The following is a 19,211-nucleotide window of genomic DNA, read 5'->3' as shown; positions in this document are numbered from 1 at the left end:
GGGGGGGCCCCAGCTGGGGAGGGGGCTGCGCAGGCCCCTGGTTCAGGCTGGCCGGCTGGCCTGGGGCCTGGGCGGGGAATGGCTGCTGGAAGGGGGGGGGGCGGGGGCGGGAGGGGGGGGGGGACCTCTGGGGGGGGTGGCGCGTCCAGCCCCCGCCCGACGGGCTGGACGTGCCCATGCGGGGGGAAGCTCTGCTGGGGCTGAGCCGCCGAGAAGGGCGCCAAGACCCGCTGCACGAAGGGGGGGCCGCTGGCCTGGGCATAGGGGAAGGGGGCCCCGGGCGCCTGGGCCCCCACGAAGCCACCCTGGGGAGGCAGCCCTGCCCATTGCAGAGGGGGGCCCGCCCCGCCCCTGCTGGCGGCACAGCTGGGGATGGGGCCCCGGATGCTGTCAACGGTGGTGCTGGCCGGCCGGATGGCCTGGGCCGGGTGGGGGGGCATGCCGGGCGCGAAGGGGCCGGGGGCCGCAGGGGGGTGCCTGGCCCCGAGGGGCATGGGCTGGGGAGCCGGCAGGGCCCCGCTGCTGGGGGTCGGCTGCCCCAGGCCGTAGCTGCCCCCGGGGGCTGGGAGGGGCATCGGCAGGTGCTGTGGGGAGGTCCGTGGAGGGGGCGGCGGGGCCCCCGGGTAGGCTGGCTGCAGGGGGGCCATGGCCGGGCCGCAGAGGAGGGTACCTGGAGGGTAGAGCTGCGTGGCGGGCGGGGGGCTCATTGGCGGCAGGTGGGTCTGCGGGGCGGAGGGCTGCATGGCGTGGGAGGGAACGGGGGCCGGGCCGGGGGCTGTGGAGAACGGGCCGGCCCCCACGCAGGTGGGGATGCCGGTGGGCTGGTAGTGGCCGGGCAGCGGTGCGGCAGCCGCGAGCGGGCCTGGGCCGAAGGGGAGCCGGGGCGCCTGGCCGGGCCGGCCTGCCGCCCCCACCCCTCTCTGGCCCAGGCCGGCCGAGGCAGGGTCCACGCCGAGGGCGGCCAGGGCCTCAGGGGGCAGCTGCGCCAGGTGGGCGGCCAGCACCTCGGGCGGGAGGCTGCGCAGCTCCTCGGGCAGGTCGGCCAGCGGGAGGGAGGCCAGCGGCGGCGGGTCGGCCGGCTCGCGCTCCGGGGCCTTCGGCGGCAGGGCGGGCTTCGGGGTGGTGGGCCGGGGGGGAGGCCGCCTCTTCATCTCTCTGCAACAGGGAGACAGCGCAGGCCGGTGAGCTCGGCCGGCCTGCCAGCCAGGGCACGGGCAGCTCAGCCTCCCGCTTGCCCTCTGCCGGAGGGGCCCGGCCCCAGGCGCCGCCGATCGGGCCTGCGGGAAGGAGGCCGCCAGAGGCAGGGGGGCCTGCGGCTCCCCACAGGACACGCCGGGCCCCACCAGCGCGGCTGCCCTCGCGTCCTGGCACAGAGGGAGACAGGGTGGCGACGGAGCGCCCCGGTGCCATCTTTTGACACGATCCACGCGATGCTTTGATCCAGCCTTTCCCAACCCGGCACCCTCCAGGTGGGTTGAACTACTGTTCCCAGCATCCCCAGCCAGTGGGGGCCGACCGAAGGACACCGGGGGGCGGAGCTGCCCGACTTGGCCTGCTCATGGGGCAGCAGCATACTTCCGCACTTTCGTGGGAGCTGCTTGGAAGACGCTCTCGAAAGCAGGCGGGATCCCGTGCCCCCGGCCTGGCCCGGCCCCCCCGCGGGCCACCTGCTTCTCCAGGCTCTGCTGCCGGGCCCCCCCGCCCCCCCGCGGGCCACCTGCTTCTCCAGGCTCTGCTGCCGGGCCCCCCCCGCGGGCCACCTCCTTCCCCAGGCTCTGCTGCCGGGCTGCCTCCGCCGCCTTGCAGGCCCCCCGGCCCTTCTCCAGCAGCTTGACCACTTTGCTCTCCAGGTCGGCATAGAAGTCCTTCCCCTCCTGCGACTTCTTCATCAGGTCCTCGTACGCCTCGTAGGAGGCCACCAGCGTCTGCAGGGTCGAGTTCCACCTTGGGGGCGGCGAGAGGGGCTCAGGACGGGCGGGCTTGCTCGAGCGGCCCCCCCCACTCAAGTGCGGCACGGCCTCCTCCCCTTCCCCAGCCAGGCAGCCTCAGGTCCAGAGGGAGGGCCCGGCAGGTGGCCCCCTCCCTCAGCCTCCAAAGGAGACCCGATCGGCACCCACCTCGGCGGGTGCTGGGGGGAGGCACCTATTTGACATGGGACAGCGCCCTGCCCTCGCCGCAGCCCCCCGCCCCAATTTAATTTAACCTGTTATGGTACATATACGAGTTGTTTAAGATGCTGCTCTTGGCTGCTGAATGGGCTTCCAGCATCGAATTCTGTGGCTTCTACGCCGGATCTGCCGGACCGCGACTCACGGCGTTCCCCCGCTGGCCCCATGCCTCAGAGGGCGCCGAGTCCGCCCCCGAAGCCACGCGTGCCACTCGGGGGTCCCGTGGGCAGAGGAGGGTGGGCGGGTTCCGACAAAGCCCCCCGCCTGACCCCCCACGGTCCGTTGCGGCCCACGAGGGCAAGGGGAGGCAGCCAGTGGGGTCTCGCCCAGGGGGCGCCCTTGTTCCTCTGGGGGGACGCCTGCTGGAGAAGGGGCACAGGGCTCCTGCCCCTGGAGTCGGGCGTGGGGCAGCGGCAGCCCAGCCAGGTCCCCGATCGGCCCCCCGATGGGCCCCGCGCCCCTGCTCACTTGCGCTCCACCTCGGCGAGGACTTTCCGCACGGCGGCGTACTTGACGTTGGCCTCCGTCAGAGCCTTGAGGACGTTCTCCTGGGCGGCCAGGTTCTGCTCCAGGTAGACCCGGATCTGGCCGTACTTCTTCAGCTGCTCCTCAAAGAGTTTCTGGAGCGAGAGCGCGCAGGGCAGGGCTGAGCCGGGAACCCGGGGCGGAGGGGGACGGGGGGCCCGGAGGGGGCAACGGGCGGAGGGACAGCCCCCACGGGTGACCTGCTGCACCAACCCGGGAGCAGGGCCGGCCAGGGGGCTCTTGGGGCGCGCGGCACGGCGGCGAGCCCCTTTCGCCGCCGATTTGGAGCTCGGCCGCGGCGCGGCCCCCGCGGCCTGCACGGGAGCCCTCCGCACGGGGCGGCCGTGTGCCGGCGGCGGCGCACCTTCATCTCGGAGCGGTCCGTCGTGACCAGCGAGGTGGTGAGGTCGTCCTTCTGGATCATCTCGCGCAGCTGCTGCTCCAGGGACACCCGCTGGTCCTTCATCTCCTGCACCTTGGCCAGGATCCGCTTCAGGTTCTGCAGCACCTGCTTCTCCTCTACGGGGCGAGGGGCAGCGGGTGAGACCCCGGCGGGCGGCGCGAACCTCCCGCCCTCGCCCCCTCCTGAACTCCCGGGTGCAGGGAGAACGGCTGAGCTCGGGAGGGTCCGGAAGCGGCACCCGCTGGCTGGCACACGCTGCGTGCAGAGCACGCGGGCTGCCCACGCACAGCCCACCAGCACGCGTCCCGGGCTCTCCCGCCCACGGAGAGGCTCCGGTTCCATGCCGGGGCCGTTCACAGGGTGGAGATTTTCAACTGTGGCCAAGTGTCTGGGCTAAGCCGTAAGAAGAAGATTCCGTGCCAAGGCAAGTTGCATTCTGCAGGCCAGCTGAATTTACTTTCCTAAGTTATTCTACCATGTTTATGATAATGAATAATTCACTCTACTTCTGCCAGTCAGGAAAAAACTGGGGAACACGGATGCCCTTGAAATTAGCCACTGTAGGTTTGGAGATGTCACCAGACCTTGCCCAAGGATATAAAATTTTAAAAGACTAAGGACTAGAAACTTGTGGGCTGGGGGAAAGGCGAGTTGAAAGTATTGCAAAGCCACATTCTCCGCCCGCTCACACACTAGCTTCCCCCAGCGCCACCCCCTTAGCACGGACAGAATCACGGTCTTCTCAAAGCTCACACGTGTGTGTGTGTGGGGGGGGGGTTCCATCAGGCTAAGGACGGAATCAAGTTCAGAGAAGTTCTCAGGGTGGGCACTCCAGCCATGGGTGAGACCAAAGGAAACAGGGAGAGGCAAAAGACAGGAAGGGGAGCCCCCAAGATCCCCACCTCGCTTCACTTCGCCCTCCTCCTGTCCGCGGCTTAAGCGCCTGGAGAGGGACCCGCATCCTCGGGCACAGTGGCCGGGAAACCACCACACACGGAGGTCGGGGAAAGGGGGTGCAGGCCAGGCCGGCGGGCCTGAGGCTCCACGCCGCCCCTGCAGGGCAGGACCCAGCCCGGAGGCCTGTGCAGGAGCGTGGCCCCCGGGGCGCGTCCCAGGCGTGGGGCCCGTTCCGGGGAAGGGGCTCACCCTCTGTCAGGCTGGGCGCGGGCAAGGCGGCCCGGACGTGCTCCAGGGGGCCGCTGAGCAGCTTCAGGCTGCTGATGTGCAGGTTCATGGCCTTGTGCAGCTCCGTGTTGGTGAAGCTGGCCTTCTCGTGCGCCTCCATGTACTTGGCCCACTCCTTGGCCACCTCGGCCAGCACGGGGGAGGCGGGCAGGTGGGGGGGCGGGGAGCCCTGCGGCGGCGGGGGCAGCTTGCTCAGCACCTCCCGCAGCTTCTGCTCCTGGGCCTCGTCCTCGTCGAGAAGCTCCTTGATCTCCCTCAGGGAGGCCTCCACGTCGGTGAACACGCCGGACAGCACTGGCAGGAGGGGGAAGAGCGGTCCGGAGTGAGGGGGGGCCAGGCGGAAGCCTCTCCCCCACCCCTGCCTGGCCGGGGCCAGAGCTGGCCTCACAAGCAGGCGCGTCGGCCACAGCTCCCGCGGGCCCCCTGGCCGCTCTGCCCAGCCAGCTGGCGTAAGCAGAGGTCAGCCCTGCGCTGAGTGGGTGGGGGCCCTTGGCACCGCCATTTTGGCCCCCTCAGAAAAGGGCCCCAGCCTGGCCAGAAGGGGGGAGGCAGGGGCTCTTCTTGCACCCCGAAAGTTCTCCAGAGACTGCTCCCATCGCCAGCCGCTGGAAGGGGCTGGCCGTGCCCAACGCTCAGGCCGGCTCCGCTGCCGGAGGTGCTCTCTGGCGACGGTCCCCAGTGTGCGGAGCAACACAGAGCGTGTGCATGCTCCCGGGGCCGGCAGGCACGGCTGCCCCTTCGCGGCGCATGCCCGGCCTCCGTCCCACTCGGCCGGCGGGGCCCCCGGGGCCGGCCGCTCACCCTGCATGGACTGCACCAGGTTCTTCACCGTCTCGGGGCGCACGCTCAGCGCGGCGCATTTTTCCATCAGGACGGGGGGGATGTGGTTGTACATGTCCAGGTTGTCGATGGTCTCGGGGTCCAGCTGGAGGGAGTCCATGAACTGCCTGCGAGAAGAGAGAAGGGGCTGATAGGGGGGGCCGCAGAGCGCCCGTGGGAGCCTCGCCGCGCCCCCAGGCGCCACGGGACAGCCTCGGCGGTGGCGCGCATGCCAGGAACGCCTTCTCAGCGGGACGGCCCCCTTTTGCCAGCGCCCCTCTGGCCAGCCGCCCACGCGAACGGCCGGCCAGACACGTGCGAGCACTGCGACTTCCCACCCGCCCTCACGGGGGCCCGAGCGGCTGAACTGGCTCCGCAGGAAAGCCGGGCCCCTTCGCGACGATCTGCGCTCACAAAGGCCGCGGCCCCTCAACGCGGCCTTCTCTGCACCGCTCGCGCAGAGGGCAGCGGTCCAGGCGGCCCTCCCCAACCCCGCGGGCTCAGGTAGGGTGGGAGAGCAACCCTCACGTGGCCCCGCCAGCCTCCCAGGGGCGCCAGGCTGGCGAAGGCCACGCTAGAGACTGGGCCCACCCGGGACGCTGCGCCTGAGGGAGGAGGGACGCCCCCTTTCCTCTTTCCCCCCCGCCCCCGAGCTGCCTCACAGACACACGTACTCCAGCACTTCGTTCTTGGCCTCGATCTTGGCCATGACCTCCCGCAGCAGCTTGGCCTTCTCTTCGCTGAGGAGCAGAGAGGAAGGGTGGTCAGTGCCAGGGCGCGTGGGGAGAGGCGCCCCAGGTGAGAGGCGGCTGCGGCCCCAGCTGCAGGGCTTCCTCAGCACCGCTGCATCGGGGACCGGCCCGGCTCACACCCGCCGGGCCCGGCTTCTGTGCCTCGCGGGGCTCCCCCCCCCCCCAGCGCTGCAGGCACAGGCCTTCTGGGGAGCCTTCCTCTCCATCACTGCTCCCGGACGGCTCCAGGAGAGCCCGGACTCTCCTGCCGCCAGAGCGCTTCCCGGGACGCACGAGCGGGGGCCGCTCACCTGTACAGGGATGACGCCTCGTGGGCCGCCATCGGCACCAGCTTGGCGAAGATGTCGGGGCCCGTCACAGCGGGGTCCGTGGGGTTCACGGGAAGGGCCTTCACCAGCGGCGCCCCTGGGGAGAGGACGAGACGGCGGGACAGCGTCAGCTGCCGCCAGGCATCCCGCGAGCCCCCGGGGGGGCTTCCCAGGAGGCAGCGGGGACCCCGGGTGACGGGACAGCTGAGGCGCTCCGGCGAGGGCCCGAGCCCTGCAGGCTGCCAAGAGGAAGGGACAGGACGGGGCCACAGCCTACAGGTGTGCATGATGGGAGGTGCAGTCCAACTGCGTGGGCAGCGTCTGCGGAGGCCGGGCGGAAACACGGGGACGCCCTGCGGAGGCAGAGACGCAGCCAGGAGCTCGGTTTCAACGTGGGACTTCGGCTTTCCTCATCCCAGGCCTCCCGACGTTATCCAGTATTCATGGCACCACTGATGCGCCACTCGTTGCGCCCGAGTCCCAGTGCGAGGCACCACTGGCCTAGATGCCGCCTGCACAGAGCCCCCTGCTCCCTCCCTGCCCAACGGGACACCAGGACGTGCCACGGGGTGGCGTGGGGGCCCCCAGGGGAAACGCGCGCTTTCAAGTCACATCCCGTCCAACGCCGCGCACAGATTTCTGCGGCTGCCGCACGATGCCCGCCAACGGCCGCTCTCCCTGAGCGAAGCGGGAATGCCCTCCGGCTGAGAGTGAACGTCACCCTGCCCGGGGGGCCAGTCTTAGGGGAGCCCCTGGGCCGAGGTGGCCCTTTCACGATGCCCGCCAGCCGCCCTGAGGTGCGCAGCGGAGGAAAGCTGGCGGGGGCAGGATCGGGCAGTGGGGGGGGGGGCTGCACACAGTACCTTTAACAGACTGCACGGTATCCAGGGCAGGTACGGCTTCATGGTAGATGAAGTCATTGTCCTTCTTGGCAGAGGCGTACCTAAAAGTGGGCGCACAAGCACACAGGCCTCGCCTGAGGAAGAGGCGGCAAGGAGGCGCACAGCTACTGCGACGCGCTCTGCGGGGGCTGCCCTTGGAGACGGCCTGGACACTTCCGCTGGTCCAGAGGAGAGCCGCCGGGGTGTTCACAGGGACCGGCAGGTATGAGCATGCACGCCGGTCCTCTTCCACCTACACAGCCCTCCAGTTCATGTCCGGGCCCAATTTAAGGTGCGGGTGATGATCTAGGAAGCCCTGCGTAGCTCAGGGCCTGGGTACCTGAAGGGGCGTCTCCTGCCATACGTGCCCACCCACCCCTTAGGATCTGGGACAGAGGCCCTTCCCGGAAGGAGTTTAGGAGGGTGGCTACCTGGGGAAGGGCCTTCTCTGTGGTGGCACCCCAATGGTGGAATTCGCTCCCTGGAGAGGTTTGCCTGGTGCCGTCACTTTATTCTTTTCGGCGCCAGGCTAAAACCTTTTTATTTTCCCAATGTTTTAAGATCTGATAGTTCCAACTGGGGTTTTATAGTCAGTTGAATTTTTTTAGGACGCTGCGTTTTATTTCACATTGTTGAACTGTTCAACTGACTTTGGTAAGGGACCGTCTAGAAAAGTTCTAAATAAACAAATAGGTCAATCTGAGCCGTGGGGCCTGGAGAGCACGCTTCCGCTCAGAGCGGGAGCACGACGCCAGCAGGCCGCCGCCCCGGGTCACCACTGCCTGCCGCTGTCACAGAGCCAGGCTGGGGACCCCCGACCCCAGGAGGAGCAAGAGCAGCAGCTGGGCTGGCCAATGGGGCTGGGCTCCTAACAAAGCAGGAGGGAACCCGGGAGCGAGTCTGCACAGCCAGTCGGGGGGGAGAAAGTCTGGCCGGCCCCCCTCCCCCTGCGAGCCCCCAGCGACTACTAAGGCCCACAAACCTGCCTTGAATGCACCACTTGGGGTGTGGCTTGGGAAACCAGGTAAGGGGCTTGTTAAAATGAGGCTGAGGCTGAGCTGCAAGCCAGGATGGCTTTAGAGGCCGTCCAGAAGTGCAGGCCGCGCGGCCGGCGGGCGTGAGAGGGAGGTGCTACTGCAGCCACACCTGGAGGCTCTCCCAGAGTGATGAACAGATAGGCTGCTGCCCTGATGTAGCATGACTCTGGTTTCTAGTCCTTATGGTCCCAGAGAATCACCCAGCCATGAAAATACATGGAAAGTGCTCCGGCATCTAATGGATGGGAATTCTGTACTCAGGTTTTGTAAGGAACCAGTCACAGAGGAGTGTGTGGGGGGGGGAGGGTCTGGAACAAACTACACAGGTTCTTCCGGAGCAAAAGTGCCATTCGCGAGGAGATGGTGGGAAGAAGATACAAGCGGCCCCTCCCTGGAAGACCAATCGCAGACTGACTCACTTTCCTCCGATGACGTCCATGGTGAACCGCAGAGCTTCCTGCACGGTTTCGGGCTGACCCTGAAAGAAGAAAGCTGCTTTTAATCACACCTCCCAATGAGCGACGCTTCGTGGAGAGGGCAGATGGGAGGGGGTGGACAGGGGCCGCAGGGCCCAAAGGGGCCTCAGGAGCACACGGGGACGTACTTCTTCCTCATACACAGAGAGCAGAATGCGGTGAACCACCGAGAGCTGCAGGAGATGCAAGGGGGAAAGGATGCACATCTTCATGCAGCGCATTGTTCTGCCACAGCCGTCAACTTGGACGGACGCAACAGGGGCAAGAGATCCTGAAGGCCAAGGCTACCCAGGGACAGACGCTCCGGAACGCCTCAGAACACCAGCTCCTGGAGGAGCACACGGTGGAGAAAAGCATTTTCTTCGATCACTGTCTATGGGCCAGGTGCTCTCTTTGTGTCTGTCTTCTCTCCGATTCCCATGACTCAAACTCAAAGCAGCTATTTCTGAGGCCAAGAACAGACCTGCAAGTTCAAGTGGGTGGCTTCGTACCACTCAAGGCTCCGCGAGTTCAGACGGGGCAACGTGCACTCCATCTTTAGTTGGAAGGAGTCTCTTCACACACCCCAATTTTGTTCCCAGTATGAGGTCTGTCTGGATATGAAAGTTGCTCCACGCAATTGTTTATAAGTAGAGAGGCGAAGCGTTTCCCTCGTTTTTGTGGCACACAGAGCAGCTTCGGGATTTGGAGTCAGTTTAGCCACGCAGGTGGCCCAAACTTATTCATGCAAATCCGTTCTCTTGGCACAACTTCTCTAAACTGCAGAATCTGGATTGTGCGGCCACAGAAATCAAGATCTCTTTTGTTCAAACTACAGAACGCCATGCTCCGATGGCCAGGCCGGCCGGGAATTTGTGTAACTGGACGGGGCCAGGTAGCAGAGAGCTCCAAAGCCACTAAGAATTAAAAAGGGAAGAGAAGCTGTACCTTGGCCAGCTTGATGGCTTCGTTGAGCTTGTCGAGGGCACTCTGGAAGTAGATCACCTGCCAAGAGAGAGGATTCCGTGAACCGAGCGCCTTGCTCCACCTGGCGCTGAACGCAAGAGGATCGGGCTGGGCAACAGTCGCTTCCCAGGCTCGGGGTACAAAGCTTCGTTTGCGTGTGCTGGGAGGGATCTGCCGGGGACGTTCCAGCCGCCCCTTGTGGTGCAGAGCCTGTGCCGAAGAGGGGCTGGACTCCCTCACCTCTGCAGTTCCCCCAGCGCTCAGCCTCCTGGCTCCCAGGGACCTGCCGCAGAACGCGCCGGGCAACCTCGAGCGGCTTCCCAGCCCTCCCCGTGGCTGCTCCCCTCCACCTGCGTGGCTCACATCGGCCCTCCAGCCCCCAGCCACGGCCCCCCAAACACGGGCACGGAAAAGGACCTCCGCAAAAGAGCGGGGCAGCAGGAGGAGCAGCGGCAGCCCAGGTGGGTCCACCCATGTTCCACAGCTGGAGTTCCCCCACAGCCGCCCACCCCACCTGGCTGCAGCTCGAGCACAGGTAGGTCACACCGCCAGTTGAAGGGCGAACCAGCAGCGCAGGCCCCGCAGCTCTTATGGGTTGGACCGGGACACGGCCGCCTCCTCCTTCCCGCTCCTCCCCAGCCCCATTCCTGGACTGGACCCCCCCTCGCTTCACACCGTCAGCAACCGATCGGGGCTCGCTAAAAAACGTGCTCTGTTTTTAATGCGACACGGTCCTCCCCCCCTCCCCAGCCCTGCCGTCCTCGGGACTGGAAGACCAGGACGTGTGCCCACAGAACTGGTGGGGAGGGAGGAGAAGGCGGCGGACCCTGATCCCACACCCTCCCGAAAACTGAAGCCAGCCTCGCACGGAACGCAACCTCCGCAAATCCTCCATCTCCCGTCGGTTCCCCGCTTTCCCCTACCCCTCCAAAACCCGCTCAGAGCGCCTTCATCCCAAGCAGGCCCGGAAGGATGAGGAGAGTGCCACGCTCCAGATGCTGCCGGACTACGACTCCCATCAGTCCTCACCCTTGGCCACGGGGCCAAGGGTCATGGGAGCCGGGTGGCCTCTGGTGCAGAAGGCAGTTTGCTTCAGAGGGGGAGGCGCCTGGCGCACGAACGGCAGCCACGCCACTGCACAACGGCGGGCCACGCTCGCACTGGCCCGGGCGAATCCCACGTCCTCAGGGCGCCCCTGGCCACGCGGCATGCGTTTCCACAGCAGCTGGCGGGGCCTCCGGACCCCCCCCCCCCCCGCGGCCGGAAGGCGCCCCTCTCCAGGCGGGCGGCCTGCCCTCCCCAGCAGCACTCCGGCCGGCCGGCGCCACTTACCCGCTCCCCGTACTTCTGCTGCTCCTCCACCTGCTTCCCCATGTGCAGCTGCAGGAGAGGAAGGGAGAAGCCGCCGCTGAAGCCGCCAGGCGAGAGCCCAGCGCAGGCCGGAGCGCGTGCTCGCAGCCCTCCACCCTGCCGCTCAGAGCCGGATCGCGGCTCTCCGGGAGACGATGGGGACTTGGGCAGCTGCGGGGCGGATCGCTCAGGCCACGCGGCCTTTGCAGGCTGCGTGGCATGAAAGGTGAGGCCTGGTGGGCACCAGGGAGGGAGGGAGGAAGGCCATGGAAGCCCCACCTCGAGGCGGCGCCCACGTTCTTTGCACTGCAAGAGGCTAAGGCGCTGAGGAAGCTGCTGGCGCCCCCGGAGTGGCACGGGGGGTCGGAGGGCTGCACGGGGACTGGGGGACCCCTGCTCTCGCCCCAAGCCAGCCATGAAGCGCTCTGGGCCAGGTGGTGACTCTGAGCCTAGCCCTGCCTCACAGGGCTGTTGTGAAGATGAAATAGAGAGGAGGAGGAGGAGGAGGAGGAAGACACCCAGCTTCCTTTCAGGAAATAAACAGGATAGATATAGAAGAAGAAAGACACCGTGTATTCAGGGGTTGGAAGCAACATACTCCGAAAAAGCAGGACACAGAAACGGAAGGGGACTCCTGGGCCATCTAGTCTGACCCCTGGCTCCAGCCGGCTCAGGACGGAGGAATGTGGAGCTGGAGGCTTCTTTATGCCCCACAGGTGTTGGAGTCTAAGAAAGTAAGTGGAGGGCCCCAGAGCCCCGTGGAGCGCTAAGCTGCCCGTCCGGGCGGCTATGGAGCTAATGCAGCCAATGGGTCCCCAGCCCAAAGGTTCCGGGCCGGGCCAGGGGTTCCGGGCCGAGGCCTCCCATCCGTGCCACGCACATGTGCCACCGCAGCAAAATAGTAGATCTTCATCTGCGCCAGCTTCTTCCAGTCCTTCTGGATCTTCCCCAGCAGGGAGGCCGTTTCGGAGTTCTCCAGGGCGCGACACGCTTCCTTATAGTAATCCACCACCTTGGCAGGGAGACAGGAGGGAGACAAGGACGGCCACGTGAGTGCTGGCAATGGAGAAGTCCGCAGAAGGAGACTTTTGGGCTACGCTGACGGCGGAAGCAACGGGACTCTCGTCTGCTCATTTACCTGCTTTGGGGGAGAGCTCCCACCCTCCCGGTGTAAGGCCCCCAAGCGGCTCACCTGAGCACTGATCCGGGCCACAAGGAAGCTCTTCCGGTTGTCCAGCATCGACTTCTCCAAGAGGCACTCCTGGGCTTGGCCCTTCGAGGCGGAGGAGGAAGAAAAGCAACATGAGCGCGGCTAGTGCTGGGGCCCCTCAGAGGTCTGTGCCCTTGTCCCCAGAAGCGTGAGGGCAGAATTGCCCAGCTCCAGGCGGTCCAGGGGCCTAGCCAGCCCCGGTCCAGCCTCCCCTGGCTGGCCAGGCGCTCTGGGAAGGCCGCGAGCAGGACAGGCAGGCTAGGGCCCAGCTCCAGCTGCTGCTGATCCAGAGGGGTGCTTCCTCGGAGCCAGGGGGTGGCCTGCAGCCATCCTGCTAGAAGGCATGAATACCAGCTAACGCCATCAGAAATCTGTCCCCCTTGAGGGTGCCACAAGACTCTTGGTGGCTTTCACTGGGGCAGAAGAAACCAGCTTCAGAAGTGGCACAAGAAGTGGCACGAGACGCTCCAAGAAGGCAAGGCGTAGGACAGCGACTCTGTCCTTCTGCCGCTGGATCCCCGCATGAGCTGGGCGCCTGTGGCCTTCCATTCCCCCAACAGACAAAAGGGACTGCCACACCTGTGCGTCTGACTTCCAGACACACACAGTTTGCTGCTGGGGCGAGCACAGAAAGCCCAGCTCTTTGCTTATTTAGCCCAGAACCGAGGCCAGCGGCAGCTTTCTGGGGCAACTCTGCCCAGTCCGGTATTCCCTTCCACACAAGGGGCTGCTCCGCAGACGCTGCCCAGCCCGGCTTACCAGCATGAGGTTGATGTTCAGGTTAAGGATCTGGTGGCTCATGTCGACGCTGTAGGAATGAGGGAAGTGGTCCCGCAGGTAGGTGAAGGCACCTGCCGCGCACTGGAAATGGGTGCAGGAGACTTTCATGCCCTGCGAGATGAGAGAGGGGGCAGAGGGAAGTGGCCTTTCCGGCAAGCGCTGCTGGAGGACCCCTCGGGGAGGTCAGGAGCAGCCCCGCCTGAGTCACGCGAGAGGGCCTGAGCGCCAAATTCCACTTTGGGGAGCTCCCGCGGCCACATCCCGGTGGAGGGAATGGCTGTCATCCAATGGAGCAGGGCGGGAATGCATCACGGACGCTTTCAACTACACAAGAGCTGCTCCAGGCTTTTGGAAGGAAGGGAGAGAAAGTTGCGCAAAAGCCAGCAAGCCCCCGGAGAATGTGTGGCTGAGAGAAATGGAACGGAGCTGGGCAAGGGCGTGTTGGGCCGCACCGCAGGGCCGGGTCGTGGCTCCAGGCCCGGGAAGCAAGGCTTCTGGGGCAACAGGACGCCCTCCCCAAGGAAGTGCATGAGATGCAGAACCCGCTGGACGCAGCCCAGCGCTGCCGCCTCCTGCTGCCTGCCTGGGGCTCCAGGCCCCGAGGGAGAGGAGGGCGGCTACCTTCGCTGGCTGAGCAAACCCAGGTCACGCAGCCTCCGACTACAGAACAACTGATCCTGGGAAGGGAGGGCTGGTCAGGAACACCCCACGGGGACCCAGGGTCGAACGGCGATCCCTCGCTCCGTTTGTGGGCCTCCAGGAATGAAGCAGCAGCGAGCGACTGCAGGCCTTCGGACACCGGAGCTCATCCTCCCGCCTGCCTTGCGCTGTGTCCCAGGAGGCAGCTGCCCAGACACCACCCTCTGCGTGGCCAGAGGCCTCCTGCCCCGTCTATTCCCTCCTCCCACCTGCAGCAAGATCCTCGACCGTTCTGGCAGCCAGTCGTGGGGAGCAGAGCGAATCTGCAGGACCTTTCCCAAGCAACGCCCCATAAAATACCCCCCCCAAAATTACGGCTTCGAGGGGCCGTTAGCACACAGCTGCAGGGTCTGAGGGCCAGCTTTTGGGGGCAACGCACGGTGGAGGCGTCTCCGAGCGAGGCAAGGCCCCGGGCCCAAAGAATGCTGGCCAATTTTGGCTGAAAGCTCAGGCTGCCACGCCAGAAGGCTGCGCAAAAGCCGGACGCCACGCAAACAGGGCTAGTGGGAGGGGCAGAGCAGGGCCAGGGCCTTCTGGGGAATCTCGGAGCGCCCGCCTAGAGCTGCCCGGGGGCCACGTGGGGCGCAGATGCTGCGGCCCGGTCCCTGCGCCCGAGTGCCGTCCACCCAACGAAAGTGGCAGAGCTCACCTCCTCGGACACCCGCTTGTCCATCGCCCCGAGCATGGAATGCAAGGCACCTGCAGGGGCGGAAGGACACCCGGGTTACCATTCACACGTGCAGGTACGGGGCTTGCGGCCATCTCCCTCTGCATCCGTTGGTCTATTTATGTCCGTTTCGGGGGCAGTTCCGTGGCAGTTATCGAACCAAGCCCTATAGGACTGGGGGCAGGCTTGCTTTCTCTGGGTAGGCGCTGCACCAACCGCGGCTGATGCCTCCACGGACAGCGCCGAGCCTGGCAGGATCCCCAGAATGCGGCCTGGCTCTTCAGTCAGAGCGGGATCCCATCCAGTCAGACCTCAACTTCCATCCAGATCAGCAGACTTCCCAGCTATCTGGGGGAGGTGGGGGGCTTCAGCAAGGAGGATGTGAGGCCAGCTCACGGTGAGGTCCGGGCTGCAGCCCCCTTGCGCTCGCGGGAGACTGCTCCATTCAGAGTGGGGGGGGCACTGAGGGCCCTCCCGCCGTTTGGGCCCATGACTCCCACCAGCCAGCTGATGGGGTCCGCCGGCCGAAACAAGCTGCCTGCCCCGGCCGAGCGTGCCCCGGCCCCGTCTCGCCTCATTTACGTGCGGACGGCACGCTGGCCAACGCAGCCGCGACACTCTCCTCTGAGCCGCCTCCCCCCCGAAAAGCACCGGCGGTCCGAGCCCAGGGGGCCGAAGGGCTCTTACCGAGGTTGTAGAGGATGCAGGCCTGCTCGTACTTGATGTCCTCGTGAGTCACAGCCTTGCCGGAGAAGATCTCCGTCCTGCGAACAGAGGGGGCCGTCTGGCAGCTGACCAGGCACAGGGTTCCCCTCCCAGAAAGCGGCCTCTGGCGCAGCGCTGAGTCAGTTCCCCCTCCGGGGACCTGCTCAGCTCATTCAAGCGCCTCTGGTCTTAGTGCCTGGAGCTGGGAACTACACAGGTGAAATCGAGGCACGGAGCCACGTTTTCTGGGTGTGGACGCCGCAGGGGCACAAGCACCACGCCTGCACAGCCCGTGGAACAGGGGGCACATCCATTATCACCTACTGTTCTGTTCGACGCAGGCCCCACAGCTCCGCCCTCACACTTCTCACACCCGCTCTGGCTTACCGGTCCGTGCGCAAACCTGCCGCCTCTATGCTCAGCACAGGGGCCTCCCGTTTACACCCGGCCCTGCCCTGCCGCCTCGCACGCCCAGCCCCTGAAGGGCCGCCTCTTCCCCATCCATCAGCAGCCACAGAATCACAGGAAGGACCATGAAGGGCCCTGGGAGCAACTCCCGGCTGCTGCAGGACACCAGTTCACACCATCCCGCTCAGAACGACGGCCATCCCTTCCCCCCCAAACCGCTCTGTGGATCGGAACAGGGAGGCTGTCCCGAAGCTTCTGTTACTTAGCTCTCGGCCGCCTCTGCTCTGCTCTGCTCTGCTCTCCCTGTCGCCTTTCTTTCCCCTTCAAGATGAAATGTCGCAGAAAGAGAGTGCTTCTGATCGAGGCTGGGAAAACCTCTTCCGTGCTCGACCCAGCCAGGCGGGCTTCGGGGAGAGGGACAGGCGGCCCCTTTCCCCTCTGCCCGCCCCCCCCACCGCAGCCCTCTTACCAGGTGACGGGGACGGCGGCCTCGTGCTCGGCCCCCATCGGGATGCGGCTCTGCAGGTAGTGGAGTTGGCCAAAGTACTTGCGCAAGATGCTGCACCCTTCAAAGTCCCGGGGCACGTTCACGGCACTCTGCGCGAGGGAAGGGAAACGGGTCAGAGAGAGGCCGTGGGGGGGGGCGCCCCCTGGGGGCTTCGGGGCCTTTACCGCCCGCACGGTGCAGCGCTTGGCTGACGCCTCAGAACGGGACCCCCCGCGAGCACACGCCACACAGCGATCTGAGCAGCAGCACAGGCCCTCTTTGGGAAGCGGGGCATTTTGCGCAGTATCGCCAAAATATCGCCTTCCAGCACAGGGGAAGGAGCCCGAGAACGTCCGTGGGGCCCCGCGGGGGTAGATTCTGGCATGCTCACAGTCAGAGTGACATCCCGCTCAGTCACACCTCCAAGAGGAGCTCAAATAAAATGCAGGCAGCTGCACAGATTCACACCAGAGGCCGTTCTAGGAGCTGCTCTTGGCAAAGCACATGCATTCCGCCTGCCCCTTTGAAACCAAGCCACCCCAAAATAGTTAGCGTTACAATCAGGAAGAATATATGGTTGTTGGGAGCCTCCTTTCTCTGGTGAGAAATGCAGCTGAGCTCAGAAAGCGCAGGGAATTGTGAGCAGGGTGGCAAATGAGGTCAGCAACCCTGCAAATCAGGAAGTCTTGTTGCTGCATCCCAGGGCGCCCCGGTTCCACTACGCCACTGCACCCTGGCAAAAGCGCCGTGACTGTGCTGAACGTGGGCTTCACGGACAGGGCCCGGCAATCGCGGCGATCAGTGCCTTCAGACCGAACGGGCCGAGCCCAGATTCCCAAACCGGGCTCCCTCCTGCAGCAGCTCAGAAACTATTTCAGCCTCCCCACAAGCCTGCCTCCCCTCCCTCACACGGCCGGCATAGCTCACCACTCCAGGTAATGCTGCGTCGCCCTTCTTACAACAACTGCAGGCACTCTCACCTGTCTGAGCTGCTCAAGCTTCTTCAGCTCCTCATTATAGTTCTCCGGATTTTCACCATAGTTTTTCAGAACAAACTGGAAAGAGGAAAAGAGGAAACATTACAGTTCATAGCAGCTCTTGCAGGCACGAGAAGAGGTCAGGCTGCAACATTCAAGCTGCCAAGGGCCTGATTTTGGGGGGGACAGAGGAAGGCGATCCAGAACTGCCTCCATCCGACCAGGCTGAGCGCATGCATGCATGTGAGCACACCACATAGATGCATGGGGACACCTGTGCGGTGGCTGAACTCTGCAGACCAGCAACGTTTGTGTCCCCCTCCCCCACATTATTAGCCTGAGAAAACTGCTCTACTCTACCAGGTTTCGTGTAGCGATGCTCGCCATTTTAAATCCAAGCTGCATCCCCAAGGGGGGAATGAAAGATTTCATTGCACAAACGGCATTTGCACAGAGCCCGTTTCAAGAACGCTCAGCCCCACCTGACATTACGGCATCTCCCTACACAGCAGAAAATCCGGCTCCAGGTCTCCCTCTCTCCCCCCATCAGCCCATCCGAGAATCCGCACCACCCACCCCCATGGCGACAGCAGGTGGCCATCCGGCCCCGGCTGGCGGGGGACTGTCAGTTCCTGGATGAGAAGCAGCACGGGGGCAACTGACCTGCGGCCAGACGGCCCCACAGCCTAATTTCAACCTGGACGCGTCTGCCTTCCAGCCTCAGTCGGCTGCTGAAGCCCTGGCCTTCGGGAGCAGGAGCAAAGGGGGCGTTTCTGAACGTACTGACGGGAAGCGCCGTGCACTGCAGGCCTGGGCCCCGGCTGGCCACGCGACTGACGAAGGCCCCTGGCTAACACACAGAGTGCGACAGAGGCCCCTGGCTAAGTCGTCCTGCGCTTCGGAGTGGGGTGCACCCCGTCCCCACATTTCTAGAAACGGGAACAAATGGCAGCCGTCCCCCACCCACATGCGGCTCCACCGCCACGCACCCCGTGCCCAGCTCGGCGTCAAATGGCCAACCAGGTCACCTGAGGCAGCTAATGAGAGGCCGGCCATCCTGAGGTGGCCCTGCTGGCGCCCCGGAAAGTAGCAGCCAGGTCCAAAGGCCAACATGCCGTGTACAGTCTCACAGCGAGGGAGCAGTGGAACTGGACAAGTTCCCAAACGAGGATCCGTGAAAGGATCAGAGGCAAGACAGGCCGTAAAAACACGCCCCCTTTCCGGGCTGTTTCCCGCACAGCCTCCTGTCCTCCAGTCTGTGGATCCAGCAGGCCGTTTCCCCAGCTCTCTCCTCTCCAGGGCACCTGATGGGGGAGAGTCACTGTGAGCCAAGCCTTTTTCCAAGGCCGGCCTGCCGCCGTTTACCAACTTCCGCAGCTTGGCAGGGAACACGCCCCGAATGGCAGAGGCAAACAGCTCGGGCCAGCATGACCGGATTCCTTCGCTAACGGCCGCCCTCGTGCTGGGAAAGGACACACCAACCCGCATTTCAGAAAAGCTGCAGAACATTCACGGAGCAAATTCCAGCTGCAATGAACTTTCTCCCAATGAGCGCCGAGCAAACATAAGCCGCCCTTGCGCCCTTTTCACACAAGGGAAAATCAAGGCTGAAGCTCCCTGCTTGGATGCAGTGAAGGGAAATGTGTGCCGAGAGGTTGCCAGAGGAAGGTTATTCACAATGAACTGTCCAGGCAGCCAGTAATGCAAGACGACGCACTTAAGGGTGGGAGGAAGACTGCGGGCAGACGCAGGGCTGGGCTGTAAGGGCTTCTCACCGGGGCAGCGGCACCGGAAATTGCATCAGCAGCAGCATCTCGTGAGCCCTGAAGACCACCCCAAAGGCAGTTTTTGGAAACCCCAAAGCACAGTAAATATTAGCCACCCCTTGGGGTGAAACATCCCCTTGCCAATTTGCGTTGGTGCTGAAGCACCTTGAACCGGCTACTAGGATTTTGTTAAGACCCCCCGCGACTTTTAAAAATCCTCCCTTTTATAGATATAAACGTAAATGTATATGAGATGGTCACCACACGAGATTCCAGCTGGAGGAACCACTGACTGGCAGCATCTCAGTCTTGCCCGGCTTGCGTTCCGGGGTGCTCACCCACATCCAGGGCAAGGCCGGCGGGGCAAGGACAGGCAGCCAAAGGAACCTGACCCGCCGGCCCAGGCCCAAGCGCCTGCTCTCACAAGCAGCCCCCACGGCCTCTCGTGCAGCAGTCCTGTGAGGCAGGGTGGCCTGCCAAGGACGGGTGCCCACCCAAGGGACTTCATGGCCAGAGCTGGAACGAAACGGGATTCCCCGGTCCACACGCCGCAGACGCTGCAAGGGCTTCCATGTCCCCACACCCAGGCTGGTGAGGCACCACCAAATTACGCTGATATTATTATTATTATTATTATTATTATTATTATTATTATTATTATTA

At 64.7% G+C, this 19,211-nt stretch overlaps 1 protein-coding gene across 1 annotated transcript in view; it reads right to left on the bottom strand.

Moving 5' to 3' along the window:
• The window catches only part of PTPN23 (protein tyrosine phosphatase non-receptor type 23), a 31,086-nt gene that overhangs the window by 5,498 nt on the left and 6,377 nt on the right, over positions 1 to 19,211 (bottom strand). The window contains exons 2-20 of the mRNA XM_044419548.1: positions 16,786 to 16,860; positions 15,788 to 15,915; positions 14,893 to 14,969; positions 14,188 to 14,237; positions 12,819 to 12,950; positions 12,042 to 12,122; positions 11,730 to 11,861; positions 10,832 to 10,879; positions 9,482 to 9,538; positions 8,498 to 8,556; positions 7,024 to 7,103; positions 6,143 to 6,257; positions 5,775 to 5,840; positions 5,083 to 5,228; positions 4,243 to 4,575; positions 3,058 to 3,212; positions 2,637 to 2,788; positions 1,761 to 1,944; positions 162 to 1,151 (exon numbers count right to left, since the gene is read on the bottom strand). Coding sequence (XP_044275483.1) covers positions 162 to 1,151; positions 1,761 to 1,944; positions 2,637 to 2,788; positions 3,058 to 3,212; positions 4,243 to 4,575; positions 5,083 to 5,228; positions 5,775 to 5,840; positions 6,143 to 6,257; positions 7,024 to 7,103; positions 8,498 to 8,556; positions 9,482 to 9,538; positions 10,832 to 10,879; positions 11,730 to 11,861; positions 12,042 to 12,122; positions 12,819 to 12,950; positions 14,188 to 14,237; positions 14,893 to 14,969; positions 15,788 to 15,915; positions 16,786 to 16,860 — 3,060 coding nt within the window. The remainder of the gene's footprint in view (positions 1 to 161; positions 1,152 to 1,760; positions 1,945 to 2,636; positions 2,789 to 3,057; positions 3,213 to 4,242; positions 4,576 to 5,082; positions 5,229 to 5,774; positions 5,841 to 6,142; positions 6,258 to 7,023; positions 7,104 to 8,497; positions 8,557 to 9,481; positions 9,539 to 10,831; positions 10,880 to 11,729; positions 11,862 to 12,041; positions 12,123 to 12,818; positions 12,951 to 14,187; positions 14,238 to 14,892; positions 14,970 to 15,787; positions 15,916 to 16,785; positions 16,861 to 19,211) is intronic.

This window comes from Varanus komodoensis, unplaced genomic scaffold (genome assembly GCF_004798865.1).
Source record: "Varanus komodoensis strain SLA01 unplaced genomic scaffold, ASM479886v1 scaffold104, whole genome shotgun sequence".
Lineage (NCBI taxonomy): Eukaryota > Metazoa > Chordata > Lepidosauria > Squamata > Varanidae > Varanus > Varanus komodoensis.
Note: the sequence above shows the minus strand (reverse complement) of the source record. Positions and strands in the feature narration are given on the sequence as shown.